The 20,300-nt window shown below is 32.9% G+C and overlaps 1 protein-coding gene across 3 annotated transcripts in view; it reads left to right on the top strand.

Moving 5' to 3' along the window:
- The window catches only part of CPNE8 (copine 8), a 310,582-nt gene that overhangs the window by 175,010 nt on the left and 115,272 nt on the right, over nt 1–20,300 (top strand). For all 3 annotated transcript variants that reach the window (XM_029205052.1, XM_029205053.1, XM_029205054.1), the window contains exons 9-10: nt 4,993–5,097; nt 6,432–6,473. In XM_029205052.1, the coding sequence (XP_029060885.1) occupies nt 4,993–5,097; nt 6,432–6,473 (147 nt within the window). The remainder of the gene's footprint in view (nt 1–4,992; nt 5,098–6,431; nt 6,474–20,300) is intronic.

Raw genomic sequence — 20,300 nt, 5'->3', positions numbered from 1 at the left:
TATTACAAGAAAGAGTAAAAATTTCTACTGTAAGCATTAATGAAAATCCATTATAATATATGATTACAAATTCTTATTTTCTTGCTTTCACATTATTTAGTAATTTGACTTGTACTCATAATTAGGTAATAATTTTCCTTTGGAATAACTGTTTTATGGTAATTGGCTTCATTTAAAGTATTTTAACAGGTTATTTAATAAAAATATTTTTCTTATAATACTATGTGTAATACATATATACATACACATTTATATTTATATAGCAATACTCCTGAATAGTAGAAAGAGCTACCTCAGACTCCTGTTAGAATTTTCACTAATTACACTAGTGCTGGAATACTAGAGATTTTGGTGTCTATTTCACATCTAATGCTTTACAAATGAGAATGATTAATAGAAGACAGATGACTACCTCACTTACAAGTAGCTCACTAAGAAGGTGAGTCACTTTATTAAGAGAAGAAGTTTCAATGTATTTCATTTCTATTGCTGATAATACTAGGAATATGACAGAAATTTTGATTTAACTGTAAGCAAAAAGGCCTAGAAGTCAGTAGATTATTGAGCATGTTAGTTTGAAGATGGTTCATTGGTTGCTTTATTTCTATCTATCTCTCTATCGATTTAATCTACTATCTATCTATCATCCATCTATCATCTATCTATCTTCTACCTACCTATCTAGATACCTATATAGCAAGGTATCTATATCTATCACCATACCAAAGATTGGTATATATTAGAATATGATATAGGAGAAGAAGAGAAAGTCCCTTTGTAAATCTTTAAGAATATGTAGTGTTATGAAGATTGGCAGATGCCTGTTTATGATAACAATATACATACTTTTGTCCCTATGAATTTTTCTTAACCATTTTTGTGTACTTTTGCTTATTCTCATTTGATTCCCTCTGTTTTTCTCCTGCCTATTTCTCCCTTATCTCCCTTAATTTTCTTCCTTTTGCTTTAGATATTTTGATTAACCTTTTATTTTTTTATTTTATTTTTTATAACATCTTTATTGGAGTATAATTGCTATACAATGGTGTGTTAGTTTCTGCTTTATAACAAAGCGAATCAGTTATACATATACATATGTTCCCATATATCTTCCCTCTTGTATCTCCCTCCCTCCCACCCTCCCTATCCCCCTCTAGGTGGTCACAAACCACCAAGCTGATCTCCCAGTGCTATGCGGCTGCTTCCCACTAGCTATCTATTTTAAGTTTGGTAGTGTATATATGTCCGTGCCACTCTCTAACTTTGTCAGAGCTTACCCTTCCCCCTCCCCATATCCTCAAGTCCATTCTCTAGTAGCTCTGTGTCTTTATTCCCATCTTACCCCTAGGTTCTTCATGACCTTTTTTTTTCTTAGATTCCATATATATGTGTTAGCATACGGTATTTGTTTTTCTCTTTCTGACATACTTCACTCTGTATGACAGACTCTAGGTCCATCCACCTCACTACAAATAACTCAATTTCATTTCTTTTCATGGCTGAGTAATATTCCATTGTGTATATGTGCCACATCTTCTTTATCCATTCATCTGTTGATGGACACTTAGGTTGCTTCCATGTCCTGGTTATTGTAAATAGAGCTGCAATGGACATTTTGGTACATGACTCTTTTTGAATTATGGTTTTCTCAGGGTATATGCCCAGTAGTGGGATTGCTGGGTCACATGGTAGTTCTATTTGTAGTTTTTTAAGAAACCTCTATACTGTTCTCCATAGTGGCTGTATCAATTTACATTCCCACCAACAGTGCAGGAGTGTTCACTTTTCTCCACACCCTCTCCAGCATTTATTGTTTCTAGATTTTTTGATGATGGCCATTCTGACTGGTGTGAGATGATATCTCATTGTAGTTTTGATTTGCATTTCTCTAATGATTAATGATGTTGAGCATTCTTTCATGTGTTTGTTGGCAGTCTGTATATCTTCTTTGGAGAAATGTCTGTTTAGGTCTTCTGCCCATTTTTGGATTGGGTTGTTTGTGTTTTTGTTATTGAGCTGCATGAGCTGCTTGTAAATTTTGGAGATTAATCCTTTGTCAGTTGCTTCATTTGCAAATATTTTCTCCCATTCTGAGGCTTGTCTTTTGGTCTTGTTTATTGTCCTTTGCTGTGCAAAAACTTTGAAGTTTCATTAGGTCCCATTTGGTTTTATTTCCATTTCTGTAGGAGGTGGGTCAGAAAGGATCTTGCTGTGATTTATGTCATAGAGTGTTCTGCCTATGTTTTCCACTAAGGGTTTGATAGTGTCTGCCCTTACATTTAGGTCTTTAATCCATTTTGAGTTGTTTTTTTTTAGTTTATTTTTGTGTATGGTGTTAGGGAGTGTTCTAATTTCATACTTTTACATCTACCTGTCCAGTTTTCCCAGCACCACTTATTGAAGAGGCTGTCTTTTCTCCACTGTATATTCTTGCCTCCTTTATCAAAGATAAGTTGACCATATGTGCGTGGGTTTATCTCTGGGCTTTCTATCCTGTTCCATTGATCTATCTTTCTGTTTTTGTGCCAGTACCATACTGTCTTGATTACTGTAGCTTTGTAGTATACTCTGAAGTCAGGGAGCCTGATTCCTCCAGCTCCGTTTTTCATTCTCAAGATTGCTTTGGCTATTCGGGGTCTTTTGTGTTTCCATACAAATTGTGAAATTTTTTGTTCTAGTTCTGTGAAAAATGCCAGTGGTAGTTTGATAGGGATTGCATTGAATCTGTGATTGCTTTGGGTAGTAGAGTCATTTTCACAATGTGGATTCTTCCAATCCAAGAACATGCTATATCTCTCCATCTATTTGTATCATCTTTAATTCCTTTCATCAGTATTTTATAATTTTCTGCATACAGGTCTTTTGTCTCCTTACGTAGGTTTATTCCTAGATATTTTATTCTTCTTGTTGCAATGGTAAATGAGAGTGTTTTCTTAATTTCATTTTCAGATTTTTCATCATTAGTGTTTAGGAATGCCAGAGATTTCTGTGCATTAATTTTGTATCTTGCTACTTTACCAAATTCATTGATTAGCTCTCATAATTTTCTTGTAGCATCTTGAGGTTTCTCTATGTATAGTATCATGTCATCTGCAAGCAGTTACAGCTTTACTTCTTCTTTTCTGATTTGGATTCCTTTTATTTCTTTTTCTTCTCTGATTGCTGTGGCTAAAACTTCCAAAACTATGTTGGATAATAGTGGTGAGAGTGGGCTACTTTGTCTTGTTCCTGATCTTAGTGAAAATGGTTTCAGTTTTTCACCATTGAGGACGTTGGCTGTTGATTAACGTTTTAGAGTCTTTTCTATCCTCTTTCTTTCTTTTAATGTCTTTTGCCCCCAGTGATTCCTACATTGCTCTGGGTGACTCAACTTTGAGAGCATTTGACCACATTATATACACACATATTCTCTTGAGCTCTGTCAATTTAGTAACATGATTTTCTTTAGATAGGTGAGGATACTACCAGGAAGAGTATGGCACTAATGCCATAAATATTAAATTGAATACATTATCCATTTATGTTATGTTTCTATTTTATCTCTTAATGCAGAGAGACGCTTTCTTGCCTGTGAAGCAGAAAATTGACTCAAGGCCATTTCAAAATGAGATTATTTTCTTATGAGGTTTAGTTACAGTATGTTCACTATGGTAGTTATGTAATAACTCTTATGTTAATGACTATTAGAGGGATCCCTTGAATTTAGAACAATTGATGACTAAGATTTTAGTGAAGATTGTGTTTAGGTATTGTTCTAACCAAGATTATTTAAAACATTTTATAGCTCAGTAACTGCTGCATAAATTTGCATTTAGGCAAAAACATTTCCAGAACCTGATTGATGTCTGGAGATTGAATGATTTGGTGGAAACAATACTGGAATTTGAATCAAAAAGCCTAGTTTAAGGCTCCATGTATTCTACCCCTTATTTTATATTGTTGAATTGCTATCTTTCTTCCGTCTAGGGATTCTTTAGCTATATAGAGTCAACAGTTTAAAGAAAGAAAGAACCACATACTGAGTGGTCTTACTATAAATTTATTATGCTAATCTTAAATAGGCCCTTAGCCCTCCCCAGAAATCTTACTCCCTTTCCTTAATCCATCAGTGTTCCCTCCCTCCCAGACACTTTAGCAGTTTTGCCCTCTTCCTTCTCTGCTTGTTATCTTGCTTTCTATTTAATAAGAAAATGGAAGCAATTGGAGAACTTCCTCAAGATCCCATCACAGCATCTACCCCTGTGCTCGACCTTCCTGAATGCTCTGCAAAGTGACTATCTGTGCTCCCAAGGCCAACCCTTCCATTGATTTCCTCTATCCCATCCACTTGCATCTTATTCAGGACATTGCTCTATCTTTTATCCCCTTTCTTTCATGCATCACAGATTGTTTTCTCTCTAATGTACTTTTTCCTTTAGCATACAACCTTGCTGTTATTTCTTTCATCTTGAAAAAAATTAAAAAGTAACAAAAAACAAACCTTTCACTTGACTAATCTTTCCCCTTTAAGCTATCCCCAATTTCTCTTTTTCTCTTTACAGCTAAACTGCTCAAAAGTGTTGTTTATACACTCTACCTCATTTTCTCTTCTCTTTCTTAAACCCATTCCAACCAGATTTTTGTCTCCAGCACTCCAGCAAAACTGCCCTTCTCAGGGTTACTGATGACCTTCATATTCTTAGTGACCCATGGATACTTTTCACTGTATCAATTTGTCACCACAATTTTTATAGAGAGTATTTACAATGCAGCTTTAGGATTTATTGAACTTGCAGATCATTTTTAGTAAACTCATTGTGAAATCTCATTGCTGTATGTTATGATGAGCTAATCTTTAAAGTTTTAAAACTGCAAATCTCTTTTTATTGACTGATATAGCAGCAACAGAGGGACTGGTAACATGTATTCTGCACAAAAAGAAACAGAAGAATGACTACTAAAACAATATATTATAACTGAATCATGAAAATAACTGAAAACATTTTTTTACAGTTTTACAATTTGTCATAAAACAGAAGTTGTCAAAAACACTCTGAATCCTATTTGGCAAGCATTCAAGATCTCAGTCAGAGCTTTATGTAATGGCGATTATGACAGGTAAAATAAATGACAACTTTTCTGAGAGTTTTGAATATTCACTATAGTTTTTGTATCCAATAATCTAAGTTGAATTTTAAAAATTAAGTTGGCTCCTTTACCAATGTAAATGTGTATTTACAAAAGCATAGTTGATTTATTCAGAATTTTTTAAATAACTTTTTTTTTTAATCCACAATGATTTGGGGAGGAGGGATAATATGAGAAATTAAAATTTGGTTTAACTAATTTTCAAGAAAAAAATGTGCAAAGTGTTAAAAATATATTGAATATTTGTTTAACATATTCAAAAGTCATCTCAGAATTTTCATTTCCTCAAGATATTCATTTGGTATTATCTTTCTAGAGAGGAATAAGTAAATATACAAGATACATAAGATTATGACTACATATGTTATAAACCCTGATTTACTCCTGAGAATCCTATTTGACATCACTGCTCCCATGGTTGCTGAATTATAAAGGTTCTAGAGATGTAGAACAAGGAAATTCTGGTGTTTTACAAATAGGTGGGTGAGGTGGCCCTGAAGAACTTCCCACAATATAGCTGAAGATTTTTAGTATCAAAGTTGTTTTCTTTTTCTTATGAAAGTTGATTGTAAGATTATAATACAAAACCCCCTATTCACCCCAAAAGATATTTTTTAATCTTATTACTCGTATATTAGAAAAATGAAGATTTATTATATTAACAAATATCATAGAAAGAACTATTGATTGGTATATTGGTATATGTCATTAAATTTACTTTAAAATTTATTATGCTATTTGACTGTCACTTTATTTAATAGTATCATAACTCTATTTAATTGGACTCATTCTAAGAAGGTATTCTTATAATATGGTTCCTAGTTAGCAGCATCAGCAGCAACTGATGAAACTTGCAGAAATTAAAGTCTTGGGCCCAACCCAGGCCTACTGAACTGGGAACACTGGGCATGAGGTCCAACAATTCACGTTTTGACAAGCCCTCCATGTGATTCTGATCCATGCTGAGTTTGAGAAATACTTCTCTAAGATAATGGTTTTGAAGGGTGGAGGAGTAACTCTATACCTCTCTTTCAAGAAGCTATGTCAAACTATAAATGCTTTTCCCATATACTTTCTTACTCTGTTTAAAGAATTAAAAATCTGTATGATTTTAGAAACCTATTTTAAGATATAAATTGAAGAATAGTATTAAAATTAGCAAAATCAACTTTAAACTATTTTGTAAAACCTGAAAGCATATTTTATCTAAGAAAATCTATAACTTATTTTTTAACATTCAAGCATATGTTAATTTGATCTTACTAAGTAACTTCACTCTGTGTGTATGTTTTCCCCATGGACAGAACAGTCAAGGTAGAGGTGTATGACTGGGATCGAGATGGAAGGTAAGGCATTGTCTTTTCTTTTGTTTTTGCTCTTAAAACTTATAATGCTTTAAGAAGCAAATATGCTGAAATGACCACATTTTCAAATTTTAATTTTATATTGAATATTTTTGTCTTGTTTTTCTAAGCATTACTGAGGTGTTCACATGAGATTTTAAGAATGATTGTATCAAACTTGTGAAATAAAATAGAGGTCGTCCTTCTTTCTAGTAATATAGTAAAGATTTTCAACTTGGACTTGATGAGTTCTCATTATGCACAATTTATAGATTCTAGTTTTATATCTAGAGTAGTGATTCTCAAATTTCTGTATCTCATAATCTCTCTGAAGATTCCTATAACCTTTCTACACCTATCATCCATGGGAACACACCTGAGCTCCCCCTCCAAAAAGAAAAAAAAGACACACACCTCACAAACAAACAGCAAAACAAAACTCTGGAATTATGTCTGGTGATTGCCAATAAAAATAGTTAAGCAGAGCTCCAAAATCATGGTCTCCCTCTGCATACCCCAGCATGTTAATGAGTAAAAGAGTGGAACACACTACTTTTTCCTCTTTCTTTTTTAAGTATTTTCCCACTGTTTCTACTGTTTTAAGTAGGACTGATATTGAGTTGTTTTTAAATGATGTTAAACCGAGGGACCCAGACATGCTCAAATCTCACCTTGCTCTAGATAACTGTTTCTTTAGGTGGTTCCTGAAGGGACTGAATATACAGATACCAAAGGAGAATGACAAGTGGGAAATCAAAGCCACTTAATTTTACTTGGCTAGTGTTCTCCATTCCAGCCTAGAGCTCACTGGTGAACGGAGCTGAAGCATTAGGTTAAAGCTCAAGATCTAAGCAAGGCCATTCTCTCTGTGATTTATATAAGCCAGCAGCCAAGCCCCAAAAGATGAAAATGTCTAGATACCCAAGCACTACTGTTAATACAGGAACAAATTTGATTGAAAAAGTGGCCTGTCCTGAGGAAGCACCTCCCCTTATTTCTTCTGCTTACATGGGTAGAAAAATTCATCAAGGCAAGGCCCTCCACCAGCAGAAAGATTGTGACTTGCCAAAGGCTCAGATGATGATTAGCATTTTTAGTGATTAAGTATTTTCTAATTAAGGTATGCACATTGTTTCTTTTAGACATAATGCTATTGCAAACTTAATAGACAACAGTACAGTGTGAACATAACATTTTAAAATGAAATAGAGTTGGCATACAATATTGTTAGTTTCAGGTGTACTACAAAGTATTTTAACATTTGCATAGATTATAAAATTATCACCAGGATAAATCTTATAACCATCTATCATCATAGAAAGTTATTACATTATTGAACATATTGCTTATGTTGTGTAGTATGCCATGACTTAATTATTATATAATTGCAGGTTTGTACCTCTTAACCGCCTACACCTATTTCACATACCCACTACCTGCCTACGTTCTGGCACCCACCCAGTAGTTCTCTGTATCTATGAGTCTGTTTTCATTTTATTTGTTAGTTTTGTTTGTTTGTTTGTTTTACATTATACATATAAGTGAAATCATGAGGTATTTGTCTTTTTCTGTCTGACTTACTTCACTTATTATAATACCCTCTAGATTCATCCATGTCGCAAATGGTAAGATTTCAATTTTTTTAAATTTCTAAGTAATATTCCATTGTGTGTGTGTGTGTATCATCTTCCTCATCTATCAAATGAAACTTGGGTTCCTTCCGTATATTGGCTATTGTAAATAATGCTGCAATGAACATTGGTGTGCATATATCTTTTCAAATTAGTATTTTTGTTTTCTTTGGGAAAATACCCAGAAGTGAAATTGCTGGATCATATGGCGGTTCTTTAATTTTCTGAGAATTTGTCTTACTGTGTTCCATAGTAGCTTCACCAATTTACAATCCCACCAACGATACATGAGGATTCCCTTTGCTCCATATTCTCACCAACACTTGTTATTTGTTGTCTTTTTTGATAGTCATTCTGAACATGTGTAAAGTAATATCTCATTGAGGTTTTGATTTGAAATTTGCCTGATGATTAGTGATGTTGAGCATCTTTTCATGTACCTGGTGTATGTGCCATCTGTATGTCTTCTTCGGAAAAGTGTCTATTTAGGTCCTCTCCCATTTCTTATTCTGTTTGTTTGTTTTTATTGTTGTTGAGTTGTATCAGTTCCTTCCACATTTTTGATATTAACCCCTTTTCAGATATATTGTTTCATTCTTCTTCTTCTTCTTCTTCTTATTATTATTCATTCATATCTTCTTTCATTCAGTAAGCTGTGTTTTTATTTCTTGATAGTTTCTTCTGATGTACAAAAGCTTTTTGGTTTGATATAGTCCTGTTTGTTCACTTTTTCTTTTGTTTCCTTTGCCTGTGGAGACAGATCCAAAAAAATATTGCTAAGATGAATGTAAGAGAGTATACTGCCTACTTTTTCTTTTAGGCATTTTATAGTTTCAGTTCTTACACTTAAGTCTTAATCCATTTTGAGTTTATTTTTGTGTATGGTGTGAATAAGTAGCCCAGGTTAATTCCTGTGAATATAGCTGTCCAATTTTCCCAACATTATTTATTGAACAACCTGTCTTTTGTCCATTTTATATTCTTCTCTCCTTTGTTGTAGATTAATTGACCATGTAAATGTGGATTTATTTCTGGGTTCTCCATTCTGTTCCACTGATGTATGGTTCTGTTTCTGTTCTAGTACCATAATATTTGGATTACAGTAGCTTTGTAGTACACTTTAAAATCAGGTAGAGTGATACCTGAATCTTTCTTCTCCTCTCTCAAGATTGTTTTGTCTATCAGAGATTTCCATACAAATTTGGGAGTTATTGATCCTAGTTCTGTGAAAAATGCCATTGGTATTTTGATAGGGATGATTTTGAATCTGTAGATTGCCTTGGATTGTATGGTCACTTTAACAATATAAATCCTTCCAGTCTGTGAGCATAGTATGTCATTCCATTTTTTTTGCTTCATCTTCAGTTTCTTTCAACAATGTATTATAGTATTCTGAGTATAAATCTTTTACCTCCTTGGTTAAATTTATTCCTATGTATTTTATTTTTTTGATGCAGTTGTAACTTGGATTGTTTTCTTAATTTCTCTTTCTGATAGTTTGTTTTTAGTGTATAGGAATGCAACATATTTCTGTATATTAATTTTGTATCCTGATACTTACTGAATGTATTTGTTAGTTCTAATAGTTTTCTGATAGCATTTTTAGAATTTCATATATATATATATATAGTATCATGTCATCTGCAAAGCGTGACACTTTACTTCTTCCTTTCCAGTTTGGATTCCTTTTAATTTTTTTTCTCATCTGATTTCTGTGGTTGGGACCTTTAATACTTTGTTGAATGCAAGTGTCAGGAGTGGGCATCTTCTTCTTGTTCCTGCTCTTAGAGGAAATGCTTTGAGGCTTTCTGCATTGAATGTGATGTTGACTGTGGGCTTGTCATGTATAGCCTTTATTATGTTGATGTATGTTTCCTATATATCCACTTTGTTAAGAGTTTTTATCATAAATGGATGTTGAATTTGACAGTAGATTTTTCTGCATCTATTGAGATGATCACATGCTTTTTAACCTTTGGTTTGTTAATGTGGTGTACTGCATTTATTGATTTGCAGATATTGAACCATTCTTGCATCCTTGGGTTAAATACTACGTGATCATGGTCTATGATCCTTTAAATGTATTTTGAATTCTGTCTGCTAATATTTTGTTGAGGATTTTTGCATGTCTGCTCATCAGTGATATTTGCCTGTAATTTTCTTTTTTGTGGCATCTTGTCTGGTTTTGGTATCATAGTGATTCTGGCATACCTTCCTCTTCAACTTTTTGGAATAGGTTTGAGAAGGATAGGTGTTAAATGATTGTGTTAAATGTTAAATGATTAAATGATGGTTAAATGTCTAAGTGATTTAAATGATGGTAGAATTGACCTGTGAATCCATCTGGTCCTGAACTTTTGTTTGTTGAGTTTTTTGATTACTAATTCGATGTAATTACTGGAATTGGTCTTTTTTAAAATGTCCTCTTGATTTTGTCTTGGGAGAGTGTACATTTCTAGGAATTTATCTATTTCTTCTTAGTTGTCTATTTTATGTTAGGTTGTTCGTTTTGTTGGTGTATAATTTTTAGTATTCTCTTATGATCTTTTGTATTTCTGTGGTATCAGTTGTAACTTGTCCCTTTGTTTCTGATTTTATTTATTTGGGCTCTTTTTTTATTGATGAGCATGGCTAAATGTTTATCAATATGTTTATTATTTCAGAGAACTAGCTTCTGATTCATTGGTCTTTTCTGTTTTTACTCTCTGTTTCATATATTTCTGCTCTGATACTTATTATTTCTCTCCTTCTACTATCTTTGGGTTTTATTTGTTCTTCATTTTTTAGTTCCTTTATGTGTAAGGTTTGATTCTTTGAGAGTTTCTTGTTTCCTGAGGTAGGCTTGTATCACTGTAAACTTCCCTCTTAGAACTGCTTTTGCTGCATCCCGTAACTTTTGGATCACTGTGTTTCCATTTTTATTTGTCTTCAGGTCTTTTTTAATGTCCTCTTTGGTTTTTTCAGTGACCCATTGATTGTTTAGTAGCATATTGTTTAGCCTTAACATTTTGTGGTTTTGCAGTGTTTTCTGTGTTTATTTCTAGTCTCATACTGTTGTGGTCACAGAAGATGCTTGATATGATTGCAATCTTCTTAAATTTATAGAGACTTGTTTTGTGGCCAGCATGTGATCTATTTGGAGAATGAACATAACTTTTATATGCACTGCAAAACCAAAAAATTCATGTGACTCAATTTATTGTGATATTTACTTTACTGTGGTGGTCTGGCACCAAACTAACAATACCTCCAAGGTATTCCTGTACCTTGCTTTCAATATGATGTAAAAAATGGATGACTCATTCTTAGGTAAAAGTCTTATGTGACAAGAAGTTTGGTAATTTGGTAGAGATGAATGAGTGTATATTTTGAAAGAATCCTAAGAGACATCAAACAGGCTAGTGAAATGTATAAAAGAGCTGTCTCATATTATGTGAATTAGAATGAGAGCAAAGGTAAGTCAAAGAGAGTAGGGATAGATTGAAAAGTAGAGTTAGAGAAAGACATCATTTATGAAATGTAGTTCAAAGAAGTAAAGCATTTGATTCATTAGCTTTAGGAACTTTTTTCAATTAAAAATGATGCTTGGAGACATGAATTTAGCAGCAAAGAAAATATTTGGATACGTGGTTTTATAAGTTTGTGTTGTCATTGGATTATCAATTATTTGGGAGAAAGATTGGCAGGTGGTAGATATGCCATCATGAACAGCACATTCAAAAGAAGCCTGAGGAGTTCAAGACTGTCTGACAATAAAAGGGTGAAGTTGGGAGGGAAAAGATTGTTAGGGGAACTTTAAATATTTCTTCAAAATGAATTTTACAATTAGTAGAATAATGAGAGGAATGCATTTTAATTATGTAAGTGGCCTAATAACTTTTGAATGTTGGGGTAAAAATGCTTTCTTTAATGTGAAATATATCTCTATATTTGAATATAAAATATTTTAATGTGGAATTCTGTATAATCCATGTACACTAAAGCAGGTTTTTTTTTTTTAGGTTTTTTTTTAATGTAAGCAAAATTATCATTTGGTGAATGACTTATAAAAAGCAAAATTAAAATCATCATTAAATGAATTTGATAATCCTTTCAGCTAAATAATATATGAAATTTGAAAAGCAATTTAGTCTCCGATAAAAATGATGCTTAAAAGTTATAAAATAATGCAGATATAAGTTTTATAATACAATAAAATAGTCACTGTGTAGATTGTGATACAAGTTGATATTCCACCTGGTGGTTACATGTGGTATATTAACATATTGCTATTACATTTTTGCATTCATTTTTATATATTTGGCATAATTTTTCAATGTAGTTGTTCTTTTCTTAAATCAGAGTGAACATATGATACTCGTGTTTTATGATACAATGTAATTATCAGCAGAGACTGTTTTCTGTTCTTTGTCTTCCTGCCATCTTTAATATTTGTCATAAATCCTATATGTGTATCATTATTTAAATTCTATAAGTGTATATCTGAGTGCTTTTGATTCTTCTTTTTAGAAAACAGTATCTGCTTGGTGGCTTCCATCCTTTTTTTTTTTTCTTTTTGACAGCTAGACTAGCTTTGTTCAGTAGAAATATAATGTGAGTCATATGTGTATTTCAAATTTTCTAGTGGCAACATTAACAAGTAAAACTAAGCCAGTGAAATTGATGTAATAATAATTTTTAAAATTTAATCTTATACATGCAAAATGTTATTTTATTATGGAATCAATATAAAATTATTAAGGAGAAAATTGAAAATTTTTTATACTAAGTCTTTGAAATCTGGTATGTATTTCATGCTTACAGCACATCTCAATTGAGACTGGCTATATTTCAAGTGCCCTGTAGCAACATCTGGTTGGCAGTTATCATATTGGACAGCACTGTGTAAAGTTTAATGAAATTGTTGACCTGAAACAAATAAACTGCCAGATATTTCTCCAGCAAAGATGGCTTTATTTAGGATCAGTGGAGAATCTCAATTCAGAGTCTGTAACCAGGGCAAGCCACATGCAAGTCCCTGCAGGGCAAGGGAAGGGGCTGCTTTTATAAAGAAGAAAAAGAAGTTGGGAGAGCTACAGTAAAGAAAGAATCTGTATTTTTTTTCTCTTTCTGATTTACTTCACTCTGTATGACAGACTCTAGGTCCATCCACCTCACTACAAATAACTCAATTTCGTTTCTTTTTATGGCTGAGTAATATTCCATTGTATATATGTGCTACATCTTCTTTATCCATTCATCTGTTGATGGACACTTAGGTTGCTTCCATGTCCTGGCTATTGTAAATAGAGCTGCAATGAACATTGTGGTGCATGACTGTTTTTGAATTATGATATCCTCAGGGTATATGCCCAGTAGTGGGATTGCTGGGTCATATGGTAGCTCTATTTTTAGTTTTTTAAGGAATCTCCATACTGTTCTCCATAGTGGCTATATCAATTTACAGAACCTAGGGTCAGAATGGGAATAAAGATGTAGACCTACTAGAGAATGGACTTGAGGACACGGGGAGGGGGAAGGGTAAGCTGGGACAAAGTAAGAGACTGGCATGGACATATATACAGTACCAAATGTGAAATTGATAGCTAGTGGGAAGCAGCCTCATAGCACAGGGAGGTCAGCTTGGCGCTTTGTGACCACCTAGAGGGGTGGGATATGGAGGGCGGGAGGAAGACCCAAGAGGGAAGAGATATGGGGATATATGTATATGTATATGTATAGCTGATTCACTTTGTTATAAAGTAGAAACTAACACACCATTGTAAAGCAATTGTACTCCAATAAAGATGTTAAAAAAAAAAAAAAAAGAAAGAAAGACTATGTGGCTTTTCATTGTCTGAGTCCTTGCCAGGAAGGAAGATGAGTCTTTCTTCTCCTTTGGACTCTGCTATTGTTGCAGTGTGAGAGAGCTTCCTCTGCTGATCTCCTGGCTGTATTTAATTGAGGTTTCTGTTTATTATGTTTTTAACAAAGACCATATAATATGCATATAAATAACTTTATATCAATTGTTTTATTTTTAGATCAGTTTTATTTGTCTGTATTGGATACAAGTTTAGAGTTGTCCCCTTACAAAGTGGAGAAAAGTTGGTCAGTCATCTATATTATTTAGTCTATAAATTTAACCATAGGAAACCAATAGAGTAATCTGATGTTTCAATCTAGAGAGTATTTCAGTCAAAATTTCAAGTGAAAAATGGTTGACAGTGTTACATGCTTATATTGTGTTTTATTTGCTAGGGTACATGAGATAATTGAGGTGATAATGGTATTTACAGATTAGGAACTTCAGGAATTGGTGTGATCTTAGGTTAGAAATCTGATGGTATGTCTGACTCAATTCATCAACTTGAAATTAATTCTGTAGCAAACATCTTGTGCATCTATGAGATATACAAAAATGTGGTAATGCTGTTGAGCAAGCAACCAGCTGACATTAAAATGGGTATCCTGAGCTACTTTAAAATAAAAGAAATATAGTCATATGTACTTTTTAAAAATTTTAACACATTAACAGTGATTTGAGAGTGCAGAGACATCGCTTCACCTTGGTATGAATAATTGGTTTAAATGTACTTATGTACTTAATTTCAACAAGTTACACCACTTTTCTAAAATCATTCCCATAATTCCTACCATTTCATCAAGTGATGTGAAGGAAGAATATTTAAATCTCGTTTTAACAATTGAAAAGCTGAAGTGCTAAGAAACTGACTAGTCTGGGTTACAAAAACAATCAGTGGTAGTGTCCTTGGAAAGCTTCAAATTCTTCAGCTGACTTAGTAGCTTAATTTAAAATTCAAGGAGCATTAATGGAACAGCTCTGCATTAAAACCAAGTGGTTCTAATGTGGGGCTGATTGTAAAAGGGCCACTGAGTAAATTTCTGTCTCCCAGAAAATGATGATTTGATGAAGTGGCTGAGCTAGTGAACTGCCAGTCATAAAATCCTGGCTTGTGGTGTCCTCTGAACATAGAGTAAAAATTTCATTATCACTCTGAATTTTTCAAATGTAGTCATTTAAAATAGTGATACTCATTATAAGTAAGTAAATGTATCTGTGAAATGTTGTACAAATGTTATCATTTTCTAATATATCACCTTTGAAAATAATATTTGATAAATGCATTTGGTGTTTTATTTACATGATTATATGTCATCATGATATAAAATAACTGATTCCTGGTTCAGTGCTTCGCTCAAGAACTTAACATTGTCTGAGACATTATAACTCATTTACAAGGAGGCTTTTATATAAACCTTTAATTTTTCTGATTATTTTAATTTCCTCACTTATTCTAATTAATCTTTCTCTAACAATAGCCCTCTATTTACTTGCAATTAACCTTCAATGTCCTAAACATGTATTCAATAGATAAGAGTCAGCATCTTTTCTTATTCCATTACCTATTACTTCTTTGAAACTTTAAAAAAATGCTGATAAACAGAATTTCATAATCTACATTTTATTTACATACTATTTTTTCTTCCACCTACTAAAAGTTTAAGTAATGATTTTTCTCACATTTAGCTTGTGTTGTCCTCTTTTCCCCTTCAATCTATTACTCTTGCTTTCATGAAAGAATGATTTAATTAGTATATATTTGAAAACTGAAGTGGCAATCAATTTTTTACTTCCCTATGTTTTTATTTATTTATCACCCAATAGAAATTCTGTTAATTAATTTTGGAAGAAATTGCTATTGAACATGTACTATGTGCCAGACAGCTTGCCACATGATGTGACTTAATGAAAATCTCCAATCTTTATACAATATTTTAATTTTTCTTAATATTTTTATATTCTTTTGCTCACTTTGAATGATTTTGGGTTCTCTCAGATCTGTATTTCAAGGAAAAAAGATTTTTCTTATTTTCAATAAGATTTTGAAGAAAATTATATAAACATTTCAAACTGGTGTTTAACTAAAAGATATATGCAGGATAGATTTTGGGAAGTGCTATTCTAAGCCACTATCAATTATGCAGTTTCAGAGTTTGCCCTGCTCTCTTCTATCACCATATATTTGCTTAGATAGCCTCAACACATGGAAAACTTCTTCTGTGTTTATTTTTGCCTGTTGGTTTTCTATTCCGGCTCAATTTAAATGCTGTGAATTGTCTGAAAGATTTCTTTATATGTCTAAATTCATTTAATCCTTCTCTCTTGTGTGTTGCACTTGCCATTTAGGAATATTTATTAGCATATCTAACATAGTATGTCTTATATTGAAATTATTTCTTTCTGCTTTATCTCTCATATTAAATTGTAAACTCCTTGAGGTTAAGGACTGTGTTTTGTCTTATTATTCCTCACAGTACAGATTATAATGCCTTTAATGTATTGGGATGGCCAAAAAGTTCATTTGATGTTACAGAAAAACCCGAACTATCTTTTTGGCCAACCCAATAGTAGATTCTTGCTGTGTTGTTTCATTGTTATAGAAAATAGTATTTAAAATAACCATGTTGTCTATCTAATAGTCTCTCAGTTCTCCATCAGTGTTTGTTATCTCCTCATTTCCACCCTTTACTTGAAATTGTTAAATTATCTTGAATACTATTAGAGCTTTTATTGTCTCTAGTGAAACTTCGGGCATTTAGTAATTAATTCAGCTGTCATTTGCTTATTCTCTTTTTAATTTATAGACATCTTAGATTTTATATTCACATATCTATGATCTTCTTGTCATACAGCTTAATTAACTTTATGCTTTATTCCATGTTCAAATTCTGATGCGGTTTACCAACTTCATGTAGAATTATCAAATTCAAATTAAAAAAATACATTTATAGTGTAAATTTTTATTTTTGATCACCTTACTATTCATTTGCTTCCATTACAGTGTCATCAATCAAGTTTGGAAAATAAGTTAACTTCTAATTTTTGTAATAAGGTAATATTAGAGTCCTTAGAGCTGAAGGGACCTTTAGAGTTAACTCTTTATTTTACAAATAGGAGACTGAGCCCTAATATTTGCTTATGTTCAATTTTGAATTAATCATCAATTTTACCCTTAAATCTGCCATTCCTCTCATGAGTTTTATTCCATTGTAAGATTACCAGGGGTAAGATTTCAAAGGTTTGTCACCTGTCAAGATAGATGAGAGCAATGGGAGTAGGGTCCTGGAAGTTCTTTTCTTTTCCAAGGTCAACCTTTTAATTGCTGGATTGTGGGGTGGCCTTGAGAGCCTAGGGGAAGTTTCTCAGAAGCTGGGGTTATTAGGAAGGGGCACAAGAGACTCTGAACAATGGCTAATTATTAATAGGTGAGTAGACAAATGTTTTTGTATTTTTATATTTACTTTGACTCTATTGATTTACACTCCTTGAATATCATCTCTAGGCATTATAATAATCCCAGGCTTGCACACGTGAAAGGTCATAATCATATTGATACCTCCCTTGCTCTCATCCACCACTTTAATTGCCAACTCCTGCATCTGTAAGCAATAAGCAATGAATGGATGCCATTATTGTCATTAGAATGAATTTTCTAAAGTTAATTCTGTAATTATTTGCAGTTTTCATTAGGTTAAAATATGGAACAAATATGGGTATTTATGGAAAAAAATTATAAATATTTGTTACTAGGCTGAAATTGGTTTTTTTTTACAACAGTATCATAATTTGTACAATAATGTAATGGGGATAAGTTTTTTAAAAGTAAACTGATACTGAAAGAATAGTAAAGAGAGCAACAGAGCAGTAGAAAATACTTTATACAATGTAGCTTAGGAAAAGAGAAAAGAAATCAAAACTAAAGAAAGCCTGAATCATAGAAATGGAAGAAAGAGAATTTATAGAGTCATGGAATTTATATATTTATAGAAACAGAAGAAAGGGAATTTACAGGGAAGAACTGTTGAGAATGGGACAAAACATTCTAGTAGGCTCAGGAATTAGGGCAAAGGAATGGAGCTGAGGTTTTATAAATGTGTGTTAGAAAAGATGTGGGTTATAAGTCCACCTTTCCAAAATAAATCATTTTATATCTCTAGTGTCACCATTGCTGAATTAGGATTAACTTCTTGGCATAGGAAAAAACTCAAGTTATCTGCAAATGTTACTTTTAATTTGGTCTGTAGACAATATTTAATATTAAAATCTATCTCCCAAATCCAACATTATACATTAACTCAGGTTGGCACCCACTAAAGAGGTAGCTGTTTATTCAAGAACAACAAAGTTTCTACTTTTGAATGTAAATAAGAATGATAAATTGAAATATAACAGATACTTTCATATGACTTGAAATAATTTATATATAAGATTCAAACTTAAAAATTAAAATTCATATCATTGACTGAAATAATTTTCACATAAGTAGAAAGAAAACAACATAAAGAAAAGAAAATAGACGACTATGAAATAATCTCTCAGTTTGGAAGGGGTTTCTAAACGTAAGAGATGTAATTAAGGGTCCATTTTAAAAATAAACTTTGTAAGTCAAAGTGTACAGATCTTATGTATACAGCGCAATTGATTTTCACAAATTGAATATACTCTATAACAAACCCCTGCATCAAGAAACAGGTTTACCAGCACCGCAGAAGCCATTCTCTTCCCTTTCCCATTCACTATTCACCGTCCTGCAAAGTAATCACTTTTCTGACATCTATTACCATAGTTTAGTGCTGCCTGGTTTTGAATTTTATATAAACAAAATCACATAGTAGTTTTGTGTCTGGCCTTCTTCAGCATTATTTGTGAGATTTGTTCACACATGCCTCCAGTTGAGACCACGCTGTAATGGTCCACACAGTTTCTAACACGTTTTTTAGATGCCAGGTGTTTGCATTTTTTCCATCTGCCTCCCTTCCTCTCTGCCTCCCTTCCTTCCCCCTCCCCCCTCCCTCCCTTCCTTTCCCCCCTCTCCCTCCCTCCATCACTTCCTCCCTCCCTCTGTCCCTCCTTCTTTCTTTCTTTTTTTCTTTCTCTCTTTCACAGTTGATTTCTAATCTCATAGTTTTGTGGCTGGAAAAGATGCTTGATACGATTGCTATTGTCTTCAATTTTTTGAGACTTGTTTTACAGCATACCATGTGATCTATCCTAAAGAATGTTCCATGGACACTTGAAAAGAGTATGCATTCTACTGCTTTTGGATGGAACATTCTATATGTATCTATTAATCCATCTGCTCTAATGTGTCCTATGGCTGGTGTTTTCTCTTTGATTTTCTCCCTGGATAATCTGTCCATTGATGTAAATTGTGTGTAAAGTCTCCTACTATTATTGTGTTACTGTCAATTTTTCCCATTATTTTTGTTAATATGTGCTTTATTATGTGCTCCTAGATGGGGTGCATATATATTTACAATTGTTATATCTTCTTGTTGGATCAATCCCTGTAATCATGTAGTGTTCTTTGTCTCTTGTTATTATTTTGCTTTAAAGTCTCTTTTGTCTTACTGGCACCCTATTTTTTTGTTTCCATTCGCATGGAGTACCATTTTCTGTCCCCTCAACTTTCAGTCTATGTGTGTCTTTAGATCTGAAGTGAGTCTCTTGCAGGCAGCATATGTATAGGTCTTGTTATTTAATTCCTTAATCTACTCTATATCTTTTTATTGGGGGGTGGTATCAGCTTACATCTTTTTCTCTGAGATATAGTTGATGTACAATATAAGTTACAGTAGTACAACATAGTGATTCACAATTTTTAAAGGTTGTACTTCATTTATAGTTATTATAAAATATTGGCTGTACTACATGTATTGCACAATATATCCTTTCAGCTTACTTATTTTATACATGATTGTTTGTACCTCATAACCTCCTACCCCAATACTGCCCCCCTACCACTAATTAGTTCTCTATGTCTGTGAGTCTGTTTCCTTTTTGTTGAATTCCCTACTTATTTTGTTTTTTAGGATTCCGCATGTATGTGATATCATACAGTATTTGTCTTTCTCTGTCTGACTTATTTCACTTAGCATAATATACTCCAACTTCATCCATGTTTTTGCAAATGGCAAATTTTCGCTGCTTTTTATGGCTGGGTAGTATTCCATTATAGACAGAACCGCATTTTCTTTATCCATTCATCTGTTGATGAACACTTAGGTTGCTTCTATATCTTGACAATTGTAAATAACGCTGCTATGAACATTGGGGCACATGTATCTTTTCAAATTAGTGATTTTGTTTTTCCTTAGGATATATACCCAGGAGTGGAATTGTTGGATCATATAG

This window comes from Monodon monoceros, unplaced genomic scaffold (genome assembly GCF_005190385.1).
Source record: "Monodon monoceros isolate NGI ecotype Baffin Bay Population unplaced genomic scaffold, NGI_Narwhal_1 Super_Scaffold_6, whole genome shotgun sequence".
Taxonomy (NCBI): Eukaryota; Metazoa; Chordata; class Mammalia; order Artiodactyla; family Monodontidae; genus Monodon; species Monodon monoceros.
This window is presented reverse-complemented; position numbering and strand designations above follow the sequence as displayed.